General features: G+C 42.1%; 1 protein-coding gene across 1 annotated transcript; it reads left to right on the forward strand.

Annotated features, from left to right (window-relative positions):
* The first annotated feature begins 459 nt into the window (after positions 1–459).
* Positions 460–14,512, forward strand: LOC133149846 (voltage-dependent L-type calcium channel subunit beta-3-like). The gene is made up of 15 exons (XM_061272025.1): positions 460–483; positions 1,586–1,741; positions 8,125–8,244; positions 8,319–8,441; positions 8,519–8,640; positions 9,318–9,370; positions 9,615–9,634; positions 9,737–9,817; positions 10,196–10,254; positions 10,327–10,427; positions 10,489–10,640; positions 10,727–10,822; positions 10,942–11,112; positions 11,224–11,262; positions 11,340–14,512. The coding sequence occupies exons 1-14, from the start codon at positions 460–462 to the stop codon at positions 11,251–11,253; spliced, it is 1,308 nt and encodes a 435-aa protein (XP_061128009.1). The 3' UTR covers positions 11,254–11,262; positions 11,340–14,512.
* The last annotated feature ends 84 nt before the right edge of the window (positions 14,513–14,596 follow it).

Genomic DNA, 14,596 nt, shown 5'->3' on the forward strand with positions numbered 1-14,596 from the left:
TAAATCTCCAGAGATAGCTTTAAATGTCTCAAAATGTTTTTTTAACGCCGATTTTGTTTTCAAAAATGTGATTGACTTTTTCTAGCAAAATCGTTTTTTTTTTACGTATTTCATGTGTTGTTTTTAAGTTTGGTGCAAGGCTCTACTTTTGAAGAAGAAAAATTCAATTGCAAAATTCAATTCCAAATTAAAAAAGTCTTCTTAGTCAAATGGTGTGTATTGTATTTAAGGTAAAGTGGTAAAACAAGATATGGAGCGAGCGGCACGCTTGGTCCAGCTGCGAGAAAAGTTCCTCAAAACAAAGGAGATTAAATTGTTTGCTTCAGCGTGTCTCCTGTGGGCCTTGTCATAATGAGGATGCAAACCGATCATATTTTCCTTGTATGCTGTTAAGTGTAAAAACAGCCTCACTCTATATTCAATGTTTATCACCTCATCTCAAGTCTGCAGTCATCAGATATGAAAGGACTCAACACCAACCAGGTATTTTCTCGCCCCCCCCCCCCTCCCAAACATTCAAAACACAACCCCCCACCCTCTACCCTGCCGATGCCTTAAAATAGCTGACGCGCATCCATAATGCACCAGCAGCAGGACTCTGCCCTCAGAGGCTTTAAATGGGACAGACAGACAGACAGACAGACATGTGCACTCCATGCTTGGCTGCAGTTCCCAAAACAGAAGCCATTTTCTGTTTAACTTTCAAACCTCCATTCATTCATGTTTTATTCACATTTGCTGCTCATGTGGAATTGGAATGGATGCCTTGCTCCTTCTTTTCCCTCCCTCCTCACACCACCACCACACTGTTTCCTTGCAACCCGTCCTATGAATAATGAATTTTTGCTGGTGAGTTTCACAACTGGCACAGTCGTCTTTTTTTATTTGTATGCATTTATTGATTTATGTTACATTTCATATATTTTTGCTTCATACTTGAACCTATGTAGCACTTCAGCTGAGCAACGGTGGAGCTGTTTATATATAGCACAGAGACTCATAAACACGATGTGGATTATGAGCTGGCATACGTGGAAAAAGACAGGTGATTTGTTTTCTGAAGAGTTAAAAGTGTTAAATTTCTCATCCATGCAACAATTTATAGACACACTGCACACAACCAATCCGTAATGCTGTTACATCTACAGTGGGTGGAAAGCCAGCCAATCACAAGGCAGCTGTGACGTCATTTTCGGTCGACAGCCAGTCTCAAAATGGCCGCCCCGTGAGCTAGACGAAAACGAGCACATTTTTCTGCTTAATTCATATTTCACAAACACAATGTGAACCAGAATGCCATGTTTAAACGAGTGTAGGCACATATTATTTTTTTAAATTGTTGACTTGATTTCTACTTGAAGTTATTGATTTGTTGGTACTGTAAACGTTACTTTCCAACCACTGTTTGTAACAAACAAAATAATAATAAAATAATACATCAATTACAGCCAGTATCGCCTTCAGAAATATTCTTAATAGAAAGCTGATGCTTGCTCTTGAATTGTGTTACTTTTTTCAGGGAGAAGAGAGGCGGGCAAGGACGAGATGCAGAAGCGATAGAGGCTTGCTGACGTCACAGCAGTAGAGGGCGGGGCTGCGAGGCTGCCAAGTCCACGAGAAAGAACGCGTCCACTCATGCAACGGTGCACTCGAGTGTTGCTCGGAAGAGAGAGCGCACCATGACCGCCTAGCGGAGCCAGAGCAAGAGAGAGCGAGATGCTCTCCCACCTCCTCCCACGGGGTAAGTACTGTGCTTTCCCTTCCGTATCTGCTGCATTTCCACCCGTGGATCAGGAGCGCATGGATGATGTGTGAAAAACATTTCTGGATTGAAACTTTGAGGGGAACGCCTTTGGTCGGCATTCCGTGGCATCGTGTGAAGATGTCTGATGGTGCGGGTGGGTGGGCGTACTTGCTTCAGGGAGAAGGAGTGCATCTGGGACCGCGAGGGCTTCCTGTGCCGGGTCAATTAAATAGTGCATGAGACGGAGCACTAAAAGCCTGTCCCGTGAGGCGCAAAGTGCTTTCTTTGTGCGTGTGTGTGTGCGTGCATGCATCAATGCGCGATGCCTTGATTAAAGTTGATGAACCAGCAATGTTGACATTGTCAACCATTCCAATTCCTGCCTGAAAACACTGCTTATGCTTAAATTCGCTTTTCACCAAGGATGTTCCAACGTTGGGCAATGTGTTGTGTGCATCATGGGTGGTTCCGAAAAAAATGTCTTCGGAGACACCAGCGAATGTTCCAAGCCAGCAGTTGGGATGCTTTAAATGTTAGGTTATCCGCTTATGTAGGGCGCCATTACATATTGATAAGTCTGACATTCCCCTTCGTCAAGAGGCACCAATTAGGCCCAACTCAAACCCAGAGCCGGGAATGGGGTCAGCGAAAGTTGCAAACACGTGCAATTAGTGAAGGATTCTGCAGTGGGCAAAGCTGAATGCAGCTCCATGTGGACTAGTTAGTTAGCACCAGCGTTCATCTACAGCAGTTTGGGGAAGTCGGGGAAATGCTGTCAGGCAGTAGAGGAAAGCGTAAAAGACGAGTGAACAAGTAGAACATACCGTTTTTTTCCATGTATAATGCGCAGAATTTAACGAATTTATTGTCCTAAAATCTGGGGTGCGCATTATACATGGGTACAAAATATATATATATTTTTTATATATATATTTATTTTTTATCCGGATATCATACGGAGGCCGCCATTACAGATGCGCTTTCTTCTCTGCTGTTCACTTCAAACACGCTCCATACGAACACAATGCTCTCGTATCAGACGCTTGCTCAATCACCTGCTCGTTTGCTGTCACAATGACCTTACACAAATCCAAAACATTTCTTCGCTATTGAGTTTGCTAGCGCATGCGCAGCGATACTGACCGGCAGAATAACATCCGGTTGTTCCCAAAGATGATCTTTTTTCCGAACTAATTTTACGTTTACGGACTTAAGTAGGAGTCAAAATTTGGGTGCGTATTATACATGGGTACAGGCTTTTTTCCAACATCAACATGCCATTTTTAGGGTGCGTATTGTACATAGGGGCGCATTATACATGGAAAAAAACGGTAAAAGCAATATGACAAAAACTGTATATGACTATTGTTTACACCAAATAAACAACAAAAAAAGATTAATAAACAGTGACTGGTTTTTGTAATACGCTTTAATGCTAAAATAATTTTTTTTATCCGATTAATCAATTCTGAAAATATTTTATATCTCAGGAGGTTGGCTGCTTGAAAACTAGATCTTGGTTGAAAAGACGTTGGGCAGCCTTGGTAAGGATGAAGTCAACAGTGAGAATGAATCGTGAAGATCTTCGGCTTGCTCGCTGATTCAAGCATCAACGCGTGCCAGCCTCCGCGTCATTGCCTCGTCCTTATTGCATCAGTAGCGTTACTCTTTGCAGATGGCTAATGCAAAATGTCAGCGCGGCCGTACCATGTTGGCTTGTTGTTAGTGGTGGCAAACAACGCTGGTCTTGCAAGTACACTGACCCTCCGCTCATCACGACATCACACATTATTATTATTTTTTATACAGTACAAACTTTTGCAGGACCATTAGAGTAATACCATGTATAGTTGGATGCTCAATTTGTGTGTATATTGCTGCTTTGTGAAGATTCATAATTACCGTATTTTCCGCACTATAAGGCGCACCTTTGACCTAAAAACTTCCAATTTTCTCAAAAGCCGACAGTGCGCCTTATAATCAGGTGCGCTTTATATATGGACCAATATGGATTTGTAGATGAGGAATAATCTATTAAAGTAAGCTTTACATGTTTATTTTGTGTGTTGTGTGATATTAACGTTTGAGCAACGTTGAGTTATTGATATATTGTTTTCACTATTTCGAGTGTTACTATATTGTGATTGCATTAACGTTTGAGCAACGTTGAGTTATTTATTCTATGCGCCTTATAATCCGGTGCACTTTATATATGAACAAAGTTTTAAAATGGGCCATTCATTGAAGGTGCGCCTTATCATCCGGTGCGCCTTATAGTACTGTAACGTCAATGCTAATCTCTGTTAGCTTGCCTAGGACATTTCACATGATCTGTTAGCATTAAGCTAGTTGTTGTGTAAATCAGGGATGTTTAATTCTCTTTGGTTGGACATAATAATATTAATAATAATAATAATTATTATTATTATTATCATTATATAAAATAGATAATAAAAAATAAAATAGTTTTAGATGAGTTAAAAGCAGGCTGGAGTGGTAAAACCATTTTAAAAAGTTTTTTTTTTTTTTTTTTTTAAAATATTGTCCCTCATTTTGCATATTCTAACCAATGTTCTGGTCTCCATACATTGTGATCAGAGGGGGCCGTATTAACTGCAGGATCACCCCAAGGTAACATTAGAGCAAGAACAGGGTGGAGCAACTCTGGACAGGATGAAGCTTCTCCGCTTGTGCGGTTCTCCTATTGATCCACTCAACCCGACTCTGGTTGCATCGTCAGGGGATGCCATGATCCACCTCTGCCCGGAATGCTGCCTCAGCTTCCCCTTTGCGCAGAGGGCGAGGTGGCTCCGATATGAAAGGAGCTTTTTTTGTCACTTCACTTCTGCAATACAGCTCTCCAGATCAAAATCATTTTAGAATCCGTTCTGTAACATGTCAGGAGTAATTTAATGTTAATGTGTAAAACACATTTTGGGATTTCAAGACCCTTAAGATCCAAATATCTCAATATGGACTTATACTGCATGCTCACCTCTCGCTGCCTTACTTATTTCCGTCAGTGTGTTTTTTGGGGCCTCTTGTGACAAGTGCTAAAAAAAGAAACCTTCACACCCGCATGACAGTACCAGGAGGATAAAACAATACTGCGCAATGTAATATTCAACTTTTTCTTTTTTTCTTGTTTGTGTCTTCTGTACGGGTAGCTAGTACACATAGTCAAGATAGCTGAGCCTGTCTCAAATTTGTTTTGCTCTTTTCTGGTGGGGAATTCATCAAAAGTCAGTCAATTTTGACAATCCTCCCTCCCAGAGGTGACGGTGGGAGAGGTGAGGGAGAAAAAGTCGAGGAATGCGAAGAGAAGATGCTGAGTTATAATTAGATCGACTGAAGAATAAAACAAATTGTGCTAATCTCCTCACATTTGGCTGCCATCTTCCTCCTCTTGTCATCGTTCCCTTTCCTTAGTTTAACATCGGCTTAAGCAGCAAATGAGCATTTCGGGATGTTGTTTTCTCCCCCGTTTCTCTTCTCTTTCGCCTAGTTGTCTTTATTCTCTCGCCAATTGTTCTCTTGCTTGGCGGCATTGCGCCCCCAACTCCTACTTCATGTTCAGCCCTAATGATGAAAATAGTCACCCCGGCCTGTATTGTCCACTCCAAAGAATGTGTGTGTATGTTTGTGAGCCTCAGGTTCCCTTTTTATTTTAAAAAAACATGTCAGAATAAAGCCCTTAAGACATGTTTTGCTAAAAGCCGCAATGGAGTGCACTTCATTCTGATGCAAGGAACCTTAAATGAGGCAGATGAGAGCGTGCGGCCTGGCAGCATAATGCACACCAAAGTAGCATCGTCAGTGCCCTGGGTTGTTGAGACCTTGGAGAAAGCATTTTTTATTTTTTTATTGAAGACAGGAGCGAATAGATGTTTTCCTTTAAGTGCTACACGCCGAAAAATGGAAGGATACAATGTCCACGTAGACATTCCGTGTCTTTAATTTACTAAACAAACTAAAGGGAGTAATTGTGCAGCGGTACCTTGAGATTACGAGTGTTTTTTCCAGAGTCGAGCTGTCGCGAGTGCTAGCTTGAGCATTTCAATCGGTGTCACACAATAAGCAGCACTTTGGCAAACACTGAATGTCAAAAAAGAGGTTTCGGGATATTTAATGTCACTACCAGTTGAGGAGAAAGAGAATTGTACATTGTAAAGCCAAGAAAAAATGAGCAATAATGGATATCTTTGCCTTGGAAAAGCCCACTTAGCTTAATGCTAACAAACAAGTAATTATGCTAACAGTTAGCATTGATAGTTGTGACAGTAACGGAGCAATTCGTAGACAGTTTTTATAACAGCACTCCTCCTGTGGCAAAAATTGTTGAACATGATCAGTAAATAGTAATAAAATCAGTGCTAATCACGTTTTACGCCATACGTAAAAACATAAACACAACAGCCTGACCACAGCAGGAAATTTGCGCCATCATCAAAATAAAACCAAATCGTTTTTGAAAGCGTGTTTGCCATTCCAGTGAGATTCACAAAATGTCTTCTAAGCTTGGCCTTATTATCACTTTTTCTCTCTTCGTCTTGAATTTGTCACCCTTCTCGCAGCTTATGCCAAATTGTGCATCACTAATGGCCGACCAATGATGTGAGTCTTCAACGTGCCTTTCAAAACACATAATGGAAATTTGACTTTTTAATTGCTGTTCAAGGGTGAAGTAAATCCTTATTCAGCTTCCTATTTTGGAAAAAAACTTTTCTGTCCGCAAGCCTTTCTCCATTTTTCCAAATTGTGCCATCGCGGTAAGGCCTCCATTGCTCCTCTCATGACTTAGTTTCTGGGCTGAGCGAATATCCACCATTTTCAAGTGATTACAATCTGAATGCTGGCCCGCATCCAAATACCGTATTTTCCGCACTATAAGGCGCACCTAAAAACCTCCAATTTTCTCAAAAGCCGACAGTGCGCCTTATAATCAGGTGCGCCTTATATATGGACCAATATTGAGCCACTACAGCAGTTGTGTCCAAAGTCCGTCCCGCGGGCCAAATGTATATATCTTACATATCGACAAAGTTTTAAAATGGGCCATTCATTGAAGGTGCGCCTTATAATCCGGTGCGCCTTATATATGGACAAAGTTTTAAAATGGGCCACTCATTGAAGGTGCTCCTTATAACCCGGCGCGCCTTATAGTGCGGAAAATACGGTATGTCCCCTTTTATTGGTAAAATTGACAGCAGATCTTCCTGAATGAGCGATTGGCTGCTCCTCATAGTAGCAACGTGTGATGCTGCAAAGGCAGATGTTTGAGATTTTCCATCGGGGTGGAGCTGATGCCGAGCGAGCAGCCTTACAGTCGCTGCATCACTCTTGTATAGGAAATGACTGTAGGCAAAGCAGCAATGACAGCTGTGAAGCACTTAGGCTGATGCTACCCCCCCCCACCCCCACCCCCCTCCGCAAGCATAGGGGAGGTGGGGGGCAATCATGTCTGACTCCAGCGCGACGGGACTCATCTTAGACAAGGTAGGTTGTGATGCGCCCCGGCCGTCTTTGTTGCCACGCTCCGCAAGGCGGGCGGACTCTCGGTCACGAATCCCCCCCCTTCCCCTGCCGCCGCTTCTATATATAGACCAAGTCGCCACAAAGTTCCACGTTTTCCGGTGGCACCGCTTGTAAAAGAGCAAGGCAGGGCGGTTGCAATAACAGGCTAAATGGCTTGAAAGATGATTTCAGCTTTCTTTTCTACTGCTCTAGTTTGAATTCATGAGGTTGTCCGTGGAAAAGATGTTATGAAAGGTAAACTGCTTTGAAGTTCTTGGATTGGTTCACTGTTGAGCTTTTGCAAAGGAGGATTTTTAAAACCAACATATTGTAACCTTAATTCGTTTGGAACGGCGGCACTTCTAATTTAATACCCATTAACAGTCAGCGTTTTGTCTGCAGTAAACTAGAACCCCTACAGTGAGTACTAAAAATACCCCAAACGGACCCTGGATTTATTTTTAGGACTTTTGTACGAAATACAAGGCAGATGAAGAGAAATTCACTTTTGTGAGTAACAATAAAAGATATCAGTATCGGTATCAGCCTTATTTCAAGGTGTCGGTACTCACAATGGCATTTAAATAATAAAATAAAATGAAATGAAATGAAATGAAATGAAATGAAATGAAATGAAATGAAATAAAATAAAATAAAATGAAAAAATGAAATGAAATGAAATGAAATAAAATAAAATAAAATAAAATGAAATGAAATGAAATGAAATGAAATGAAATGAAATGAAATGAAATGAAATGAAATGAAATAAATATATATAGAATAAAATAAACAAAATAAATATTGTCCAATGTGAATCCAGCCTTTGTCACTTCCAATATTCTAAAGCAGCCATTCTTTCTTTTTAGGGTTCAGCCGATTCCTATACTAGTCGACCCTCGGATTCCGACCTGTCCCTGGAGGACGATCAGGAGGCGCCTCGGCGTGAAGCCGAGCGCCAGGCTCAGCTGCAGCTGGAGAGAGCCAAGGTGAGATCACGGTACTTGTCCTTATGATTGATGACGCTCGGTTGATATTTTTATACTGTTTTTTTCTTTTAAAGTCGAAACCAGTGGCCTTTGCAGTAAAAACCAATGTTAGTTATTGTGGGGCCCTGGATGAAGATTGTCCGGTCCAAGGCGCAGCCATTAATTTTGAAACCAAAGACTTTCTGCACATAAAAGAGGTGAGAGGTCATGACCATCCCTGCCGCTTTTTGACTCAAAAGACACTCTAAGTGACGTCTGATTTTTTGTGCTGCAGAAATACAACAATGACTGGTGGATTGGTCGGCTGGTGAAGGAGGGCGCGGACGTCACCTTCATCCCCAGCCCCGTCAAATTGGAGGCCATCAGGATCAAACAGGAGCAGAAAGCAGCAGCCAGGTCAGAGGTCACACAGGAAAATGTAATTGCAGAGTCATGTTAAATTGGCTGCCATAAGATTAGCAACAAGTTGTAGCTGAAGTGCATTCTGGGTATTGTGATATTTAGTTTTGCATCATTACCGTAATTTTCGGACTATAAGTCGCGGTTTGGGTGGGGGGGCGACTTATACTCAGGAGCGACTTATATACATATAAATGTTTTTTTTTCACTTTTTTGGGCACTTTATGGCTGGTGCGATTTATACTCCGGTGCGATTTATAATCCGAAAATTACGGTACATTTTGCAAGATCAAACTTCCGATACGAGCGCTCTGCCATGTCACTCAGCTGACTTCACTCAATGAATGTTGAGAAACATTGCTCGAAGCGACGGATATTAAAACACGGCAACAGATGGAGGCAAGTGCTGCTGCTTGTCTCATCCGAACAATTTAGTTCCAGACCAAAACGAACGAGCGTGTACTTTTAATGCGCCGTACGTCGCAGTTGACGAATTCCACGTCATCGGCCTGCTGTCATTACCCCAAAGCCACATTTCCACAACACCTTTTAATGACGCTTCCCGTTGGCCCGCCTACTTCTTGCATTGCTCGGCTTCGCATTGCGATTTTCTCCAAATTGCCGCCTGAGGGGGATTCGCCCAAGATGACACTTAGCATTTTGTCGCTCTGCAGGAAAGGAGGCAACGCGTCATCCGGGGGTTGGAGATCCACGCCGCCATCTGCAGGTATGTAGAGCGGCGAGAGTCCAGCTGCCAAGTCGGTCCTCTTCAGGGGCTAGTCGGCTCCCAAACGATAGCTGTACCGCATACCGCGTGTTAACAGGATGTGAAATTTAAGCCATGCGCCACACGAGCCCCGCTCCACTGTGTCATTTATAAACCACAGTTAGCAAAGCATGCTAACCGAATTAATGATGGATTCCCTGAGTCACTTCTTCTTGTCTGATGTTTGCTCCTTTTGTTCTGAAAGCCAAACAGAAGCAGAAACAGGTGTGTTTTCCATGAATTGAAATGTCTTAAGTGGCTCTGTCTATCCATCGGGTGATGACATTTGGAGTCATTTGTTTCCGTGTTGACTTTTGTCCGGCGTAGACAGAACTTGTGCCCCCGTATGATGTTGTTCCCTCCATGAGGCCGGTGGTGCTGGTGGGGCCTTCGCTGAAAGGTTACGAGGTGAGACATGTGAAGAGAAAGTCAAGCCTCAAATGTTCTTTGTAATAATATGTCCCAACACATCGTTCTGATTAATATTGCGTTTGAGGAATATGACTTAAGCAACAAAATTCATCTCAGCGGGCGGCCATTTTGTCACTTGCCGAAAATGACATCACAGGTCTCAACAACCAATCACGCTTCAGCTTTGGAAAAATGGTGAGCTGTGAGTGGTTGGTCATTTTCAGTCGACAGCAAGTGGTAAAATGGCCGCCGCCCTGAACTGGATAAAACAAGCACATTTAATTCATATTTCACAAATAAAACATTAATCACAACGGTGTTAAGTAAGAAAAAATATAAGCGTGACTTCCCTAACTCGTCTTGATGTGCTTATAGGTGACAGACATGATGCAGAAAGCCTTGTTTGATTTCTTGAAGCACAGGTTCGACGGCAGGTGTGTACAGAAAAATAAATCTTTATTTATGGCCCCTCGAGTGCATGTGACTTTATGAAGCACTTCTTCTAGGATCTCCATCACACGGGTGACTGCTGACCTGTCGCTGGCCAAGCGCTCGGTGCTCAACAAGAAGGCCATCATGGAGCGATCCAACACGCGCTCCAGCCTGGGTGAGTGATGACATCATCATCATCAGCCATGTCTTTGCGTTCACACAATTCTACTTCTCAGCCGAGGTCCAAAGTGAGATCGAGAGAATCTTTGAGCTGGCCAAGTCTCTGCAGCTAGTCGTCCTGGATGCAGACACCATCAATCACCCATCGCAGCTTCTCAAAACCTCTCTGGCCCCCATCGTCGTCTACGTCAAAGTGTCCTCCCCCAAAGTAGAGCACAAAGCCACCTCATAGACCTCCGCAATATGCATGTTTTAGTAACTCCTTGTGTGGTTTTGTGTGGGCTGCACTGTCAGGTTCTGCAGAGGCTGATCAAATCTCGAGGGAAGTCACAGACCAAACATCTGAACGTCCAGATGATGGCGGGGGACAAGCTTGCTCAGTGTCCGCCTGTATGTCACTACTTTTTAGAACCATCAACGTACACTTGAGCCCTCAAACTGACCAAAGTTTTGTTTAAGCATTTATTTTCCAAACGGAGACTACATATCCTATTTTGTCGCACCACCAGGAGATGTTTGACGTGATCCTGGATGAGAACCAACTCGAGGACGCGTGCGAACACCTGGCTGAGTATCTGGACATTTACTGGCGTGCCACCCATCTACCTTGTTCCGCCCCCGTCAACCCGGTCCAGGACCAAAGCGTCGTCACCCCTCCTTCCGCTAACTCCAGTCAACAGGTATGTTAGCAAGCCCAGCATTTATGTTGACAACGTATGTCCATCTACCACAACTAGTCGTGCTTGTAGTAGTTATAGTAGCAGTAACTAACTACTACCATGATTTCCTAGTTCTCTGAGACTCAAGAGTTAATCGAGTGACCACTTGCGGTGAGTCTTCCTCTTCTGCTGCAACATTCGATGGCCAAAACTCACTGATGTTGCAATGTGCTCTCCTCCCGTGGAAGGCCCGGGGCAGCCTAGAGCGCCACCATGGGGTAGCAGCAGCAGCAGCTTCTCTCCGCCCTGAGTGAGAACAGGGACAAAAGGCAGAAGCAGCTGGAACGTGCCGAAGCGACACAAAATACGGTTTGGGGTGAAACAGAGGGAGAGGTTGCGATCGCTCACCGCTGCCCTCTAGGGGAAAGTCACTTGCTGCCGACGCCACATGACAACTCAGGGTCGCTTTCCGTACACATTCTGATAACCTTCTGCTACACACAGACACACACTGACAGTTGACACTGGTTAGGATGAGACACCTGTCTGTCTGTTTGCCTGTCTGTCTGTCTGTTTGTCTGTCTGTCTGTCAGAATGAAGCCCACAACACATGTGAAGCACGATGGGAACACTTCAACAACCACTACTATTACTCCTACTGCTATCGCCATTACAACTAATAACTACTACCAGTACCAATTAATAATAAACTACTACTAACAACTACTATTACTCCTCACTACTAGAAGTAATACTACTATTTTTACTACAACTGCTACTACTACTGCCATTTAGTACTAGCACTAATTGTCATGACTACTACTCAGTAGTACTATTAGTACTAGTATATATTACTTTTACTACTGCTAGTAGTAATCGCTGAAGTGGGAGTAGTAATAATACTACTGCTACTACATTTACTACCACTAACTACTATTATAGTAATAGTAGCCTGCTGCTTCTGCTGTCTTTACAATTCCAACTATTAGTAAAAACTGCCGTGAATAGCACCTAGTAGTACTACTACTACCAACTTTGATTTACCATCCACTACTACTAGTAGTACTATCACTACTATTTACTACTACTAATGCGAATAATACTATTACAAAGATTACCTGCTTGTACTGCACTGGGGAAATGTTGAATTTACTGAAATAAAATCATCTGGATCAGATATATTTTTAAAAGTAAACTTTTTTTCAAATATACCGACGATGATGACAGAAGATGAAGTAAATTCAACACCTTTTTTTAGTGTGGTGACTACTAGTAGATCGTAATTGTGGATGTATTTACTAATGCTGCTACTTGTGGTAGTATTTGTATCCCATTATACTACTAATTAACAAATACTGTAAATGAGTAGTGCCAAGGTACCACTAGTACTATTTTGAGTACGGCAGAGGCTAAGATCAGTAAGACACGCACGCATTTCTCTGTCAACATGTGTCGTGGGCTTAAGACGACAAACACAGGTGAAAGCTTCCCAGGGCTCCTCACTAACTCCGTCTTCCGTCTCTACTGAGCTGACATTCCAGTTGAACCAAACGCGATTCCTGAAAATGGCACAAATTGTTTCTAAGCGTCGACATGCTAGCGGTCGACATGCTAGCAGTCCACAACGCGGCGGAATCTTGAATTTTTCAAGTTGCTTGATTTCCTTCCGATCCGCCGGTAGCCTTTTTTTGTATAGTTTCTTTTCTACACTAAATGTCATGTAGTCATGGATGACATATCTTTCTTGCACACCGCCATGCATGTCAAGCACAAGACTCGCAAGGGAAACAAACTTCCTCGTAGCCATTTGTCACTTTTTATGGATGTACAACTGCCAACGCACTCATTTGCATCTTTCATGACGTCGGTCATATTTCCAACAAGGTCAGAGAAGCAACTCAAAACAAAGTGTTTCTACCAAAAGGTGTTTATATTCAGGGTATTGATGCAAATCAGTCGCATAAATCAATTCAACGTATCAACATTGATGTCAACGTTAATATCAACAACCAAAAATGCTTAGTCAGACAAAAACAGCAACAACAAATCAACCTGACATGAGTAAACGTTGATATCTGATGCTATTTTAAGATTTATGGCCAATTAGAAATGACTTTTCCTTAAGCACTTTAATGGATTTTGGAGATTTTGTGTTGTGAAATTGGAAATGACTTGGTATATATTGGCTACATCATTCCAAAACACATTTTCTTGTATCATTTGAAGCATAAAAGTGATCATAATTCATGGTCAGGATGACAACCTGTTGTGGTATATTTGAGTTGATACAGTTTTTCATTCACTTCTGGTAGCAAATTGCAGTATCTATATAAAAAAAAAATACTGACATGAATGAAACTAATGCTCAACTTAGTCATTTTGATGACTTGAAATGCATATTTACAGTGTAAACAAATCCATAATGTTATATTTTCTTTTATTTAGCCTCCTGTCATGGACCACCCATCAGCTGGTTATTATTGTAAATAATGTAACATGCATGACCTCATTGTATTGCAGTTTCATCAGAAGGACTTGGCAGGATCACGTGACTCATCCAATGTTATCAAATGCATTATCAAGGCTTTATTGTACAGGCTTAGGATGGACAGAATAGAATTATAAATTGTTCTGATTAGGATGATTATCCAACTGCACACAAACTGATAACAGAACGCATGTTTTCTTTTAATGCTCTCCACATTTTAGAAAACAGTGGTACTGCCAAGTTGGACCCCGATCTTTCCAATTTAGGTTTTAAAGTGGAACAATTTGATTTTGGTTCCATTCGCCTCTTTTAAATCCAAACCGATTGTTTCAAATCTTTTTTTTGTTTTTGTTACATATTTAGGCTAACGGATGCCAAACTGGAAAGCCACTGTTTATACATATAATTACAAAAATTTCAGGATGCGGTCTTGATGAAAATTCGTGACAAGGTCTTTGTACTCCTATTAATGGCAATTTGATAAAACGGGATGCAGAATCTTATTAAGATACAATAAATAAAATAAAAGCGTGATAGGCATCCTACTGGAGCTCACGAGACTCAAGCACACAGCTTATATATTTTCTGCCGAGAATTTGTTTTCCAAAATGCCTGAGCTGACTCTTTGCTTCCATGAAATTAAACCTGAGCTACCTAACGTTTGCGGAGATCCAACTTCAAGGTGCCACTGAAACAACATTCAGTAATTTCCTGCTTATCAACTTTCGTACCCAAACGTGGTTATGGTTCTAAAAAAAAAAAAAACGCAAAGCACACTTTCTTCTTGGAGGTTCTGTATGCAATACAAAGTAGAGCTTTGCCCTGAAACACGGCTTAGACTATCAACCTCCTCAGGTCTATCGTGGAGTATGTTTGCACTACACTGTATTTTTCTTGTCTGCTTTATGATGCAATAAATGCACTAAGTTCGGATCTGGCGTCTCAGGCTTGATGGGCCAGCAATGAAACCTATTCCATGCTGCAATTACACTGCGTGTCCGCTAGATGGCAGCATAT

This window comes from Syngnathus typhle, linkage group LG2, assembly GCF_033458585.1.
Source record: "Syngnathus typhle isolate RoL2023-S1 ecotype Sweden linkage group LG2, RoL_Styp_1.0, whole genome shotgun sequence".
In the NCBI taxonomy this organism is placed as follows: domain Eukaryota; kingdom Metazoa; phylum Chordata; class Actinopteri; order Syngnathiformes; family Syngnathidae; genus Syngnathus; species Syngnathus typhle.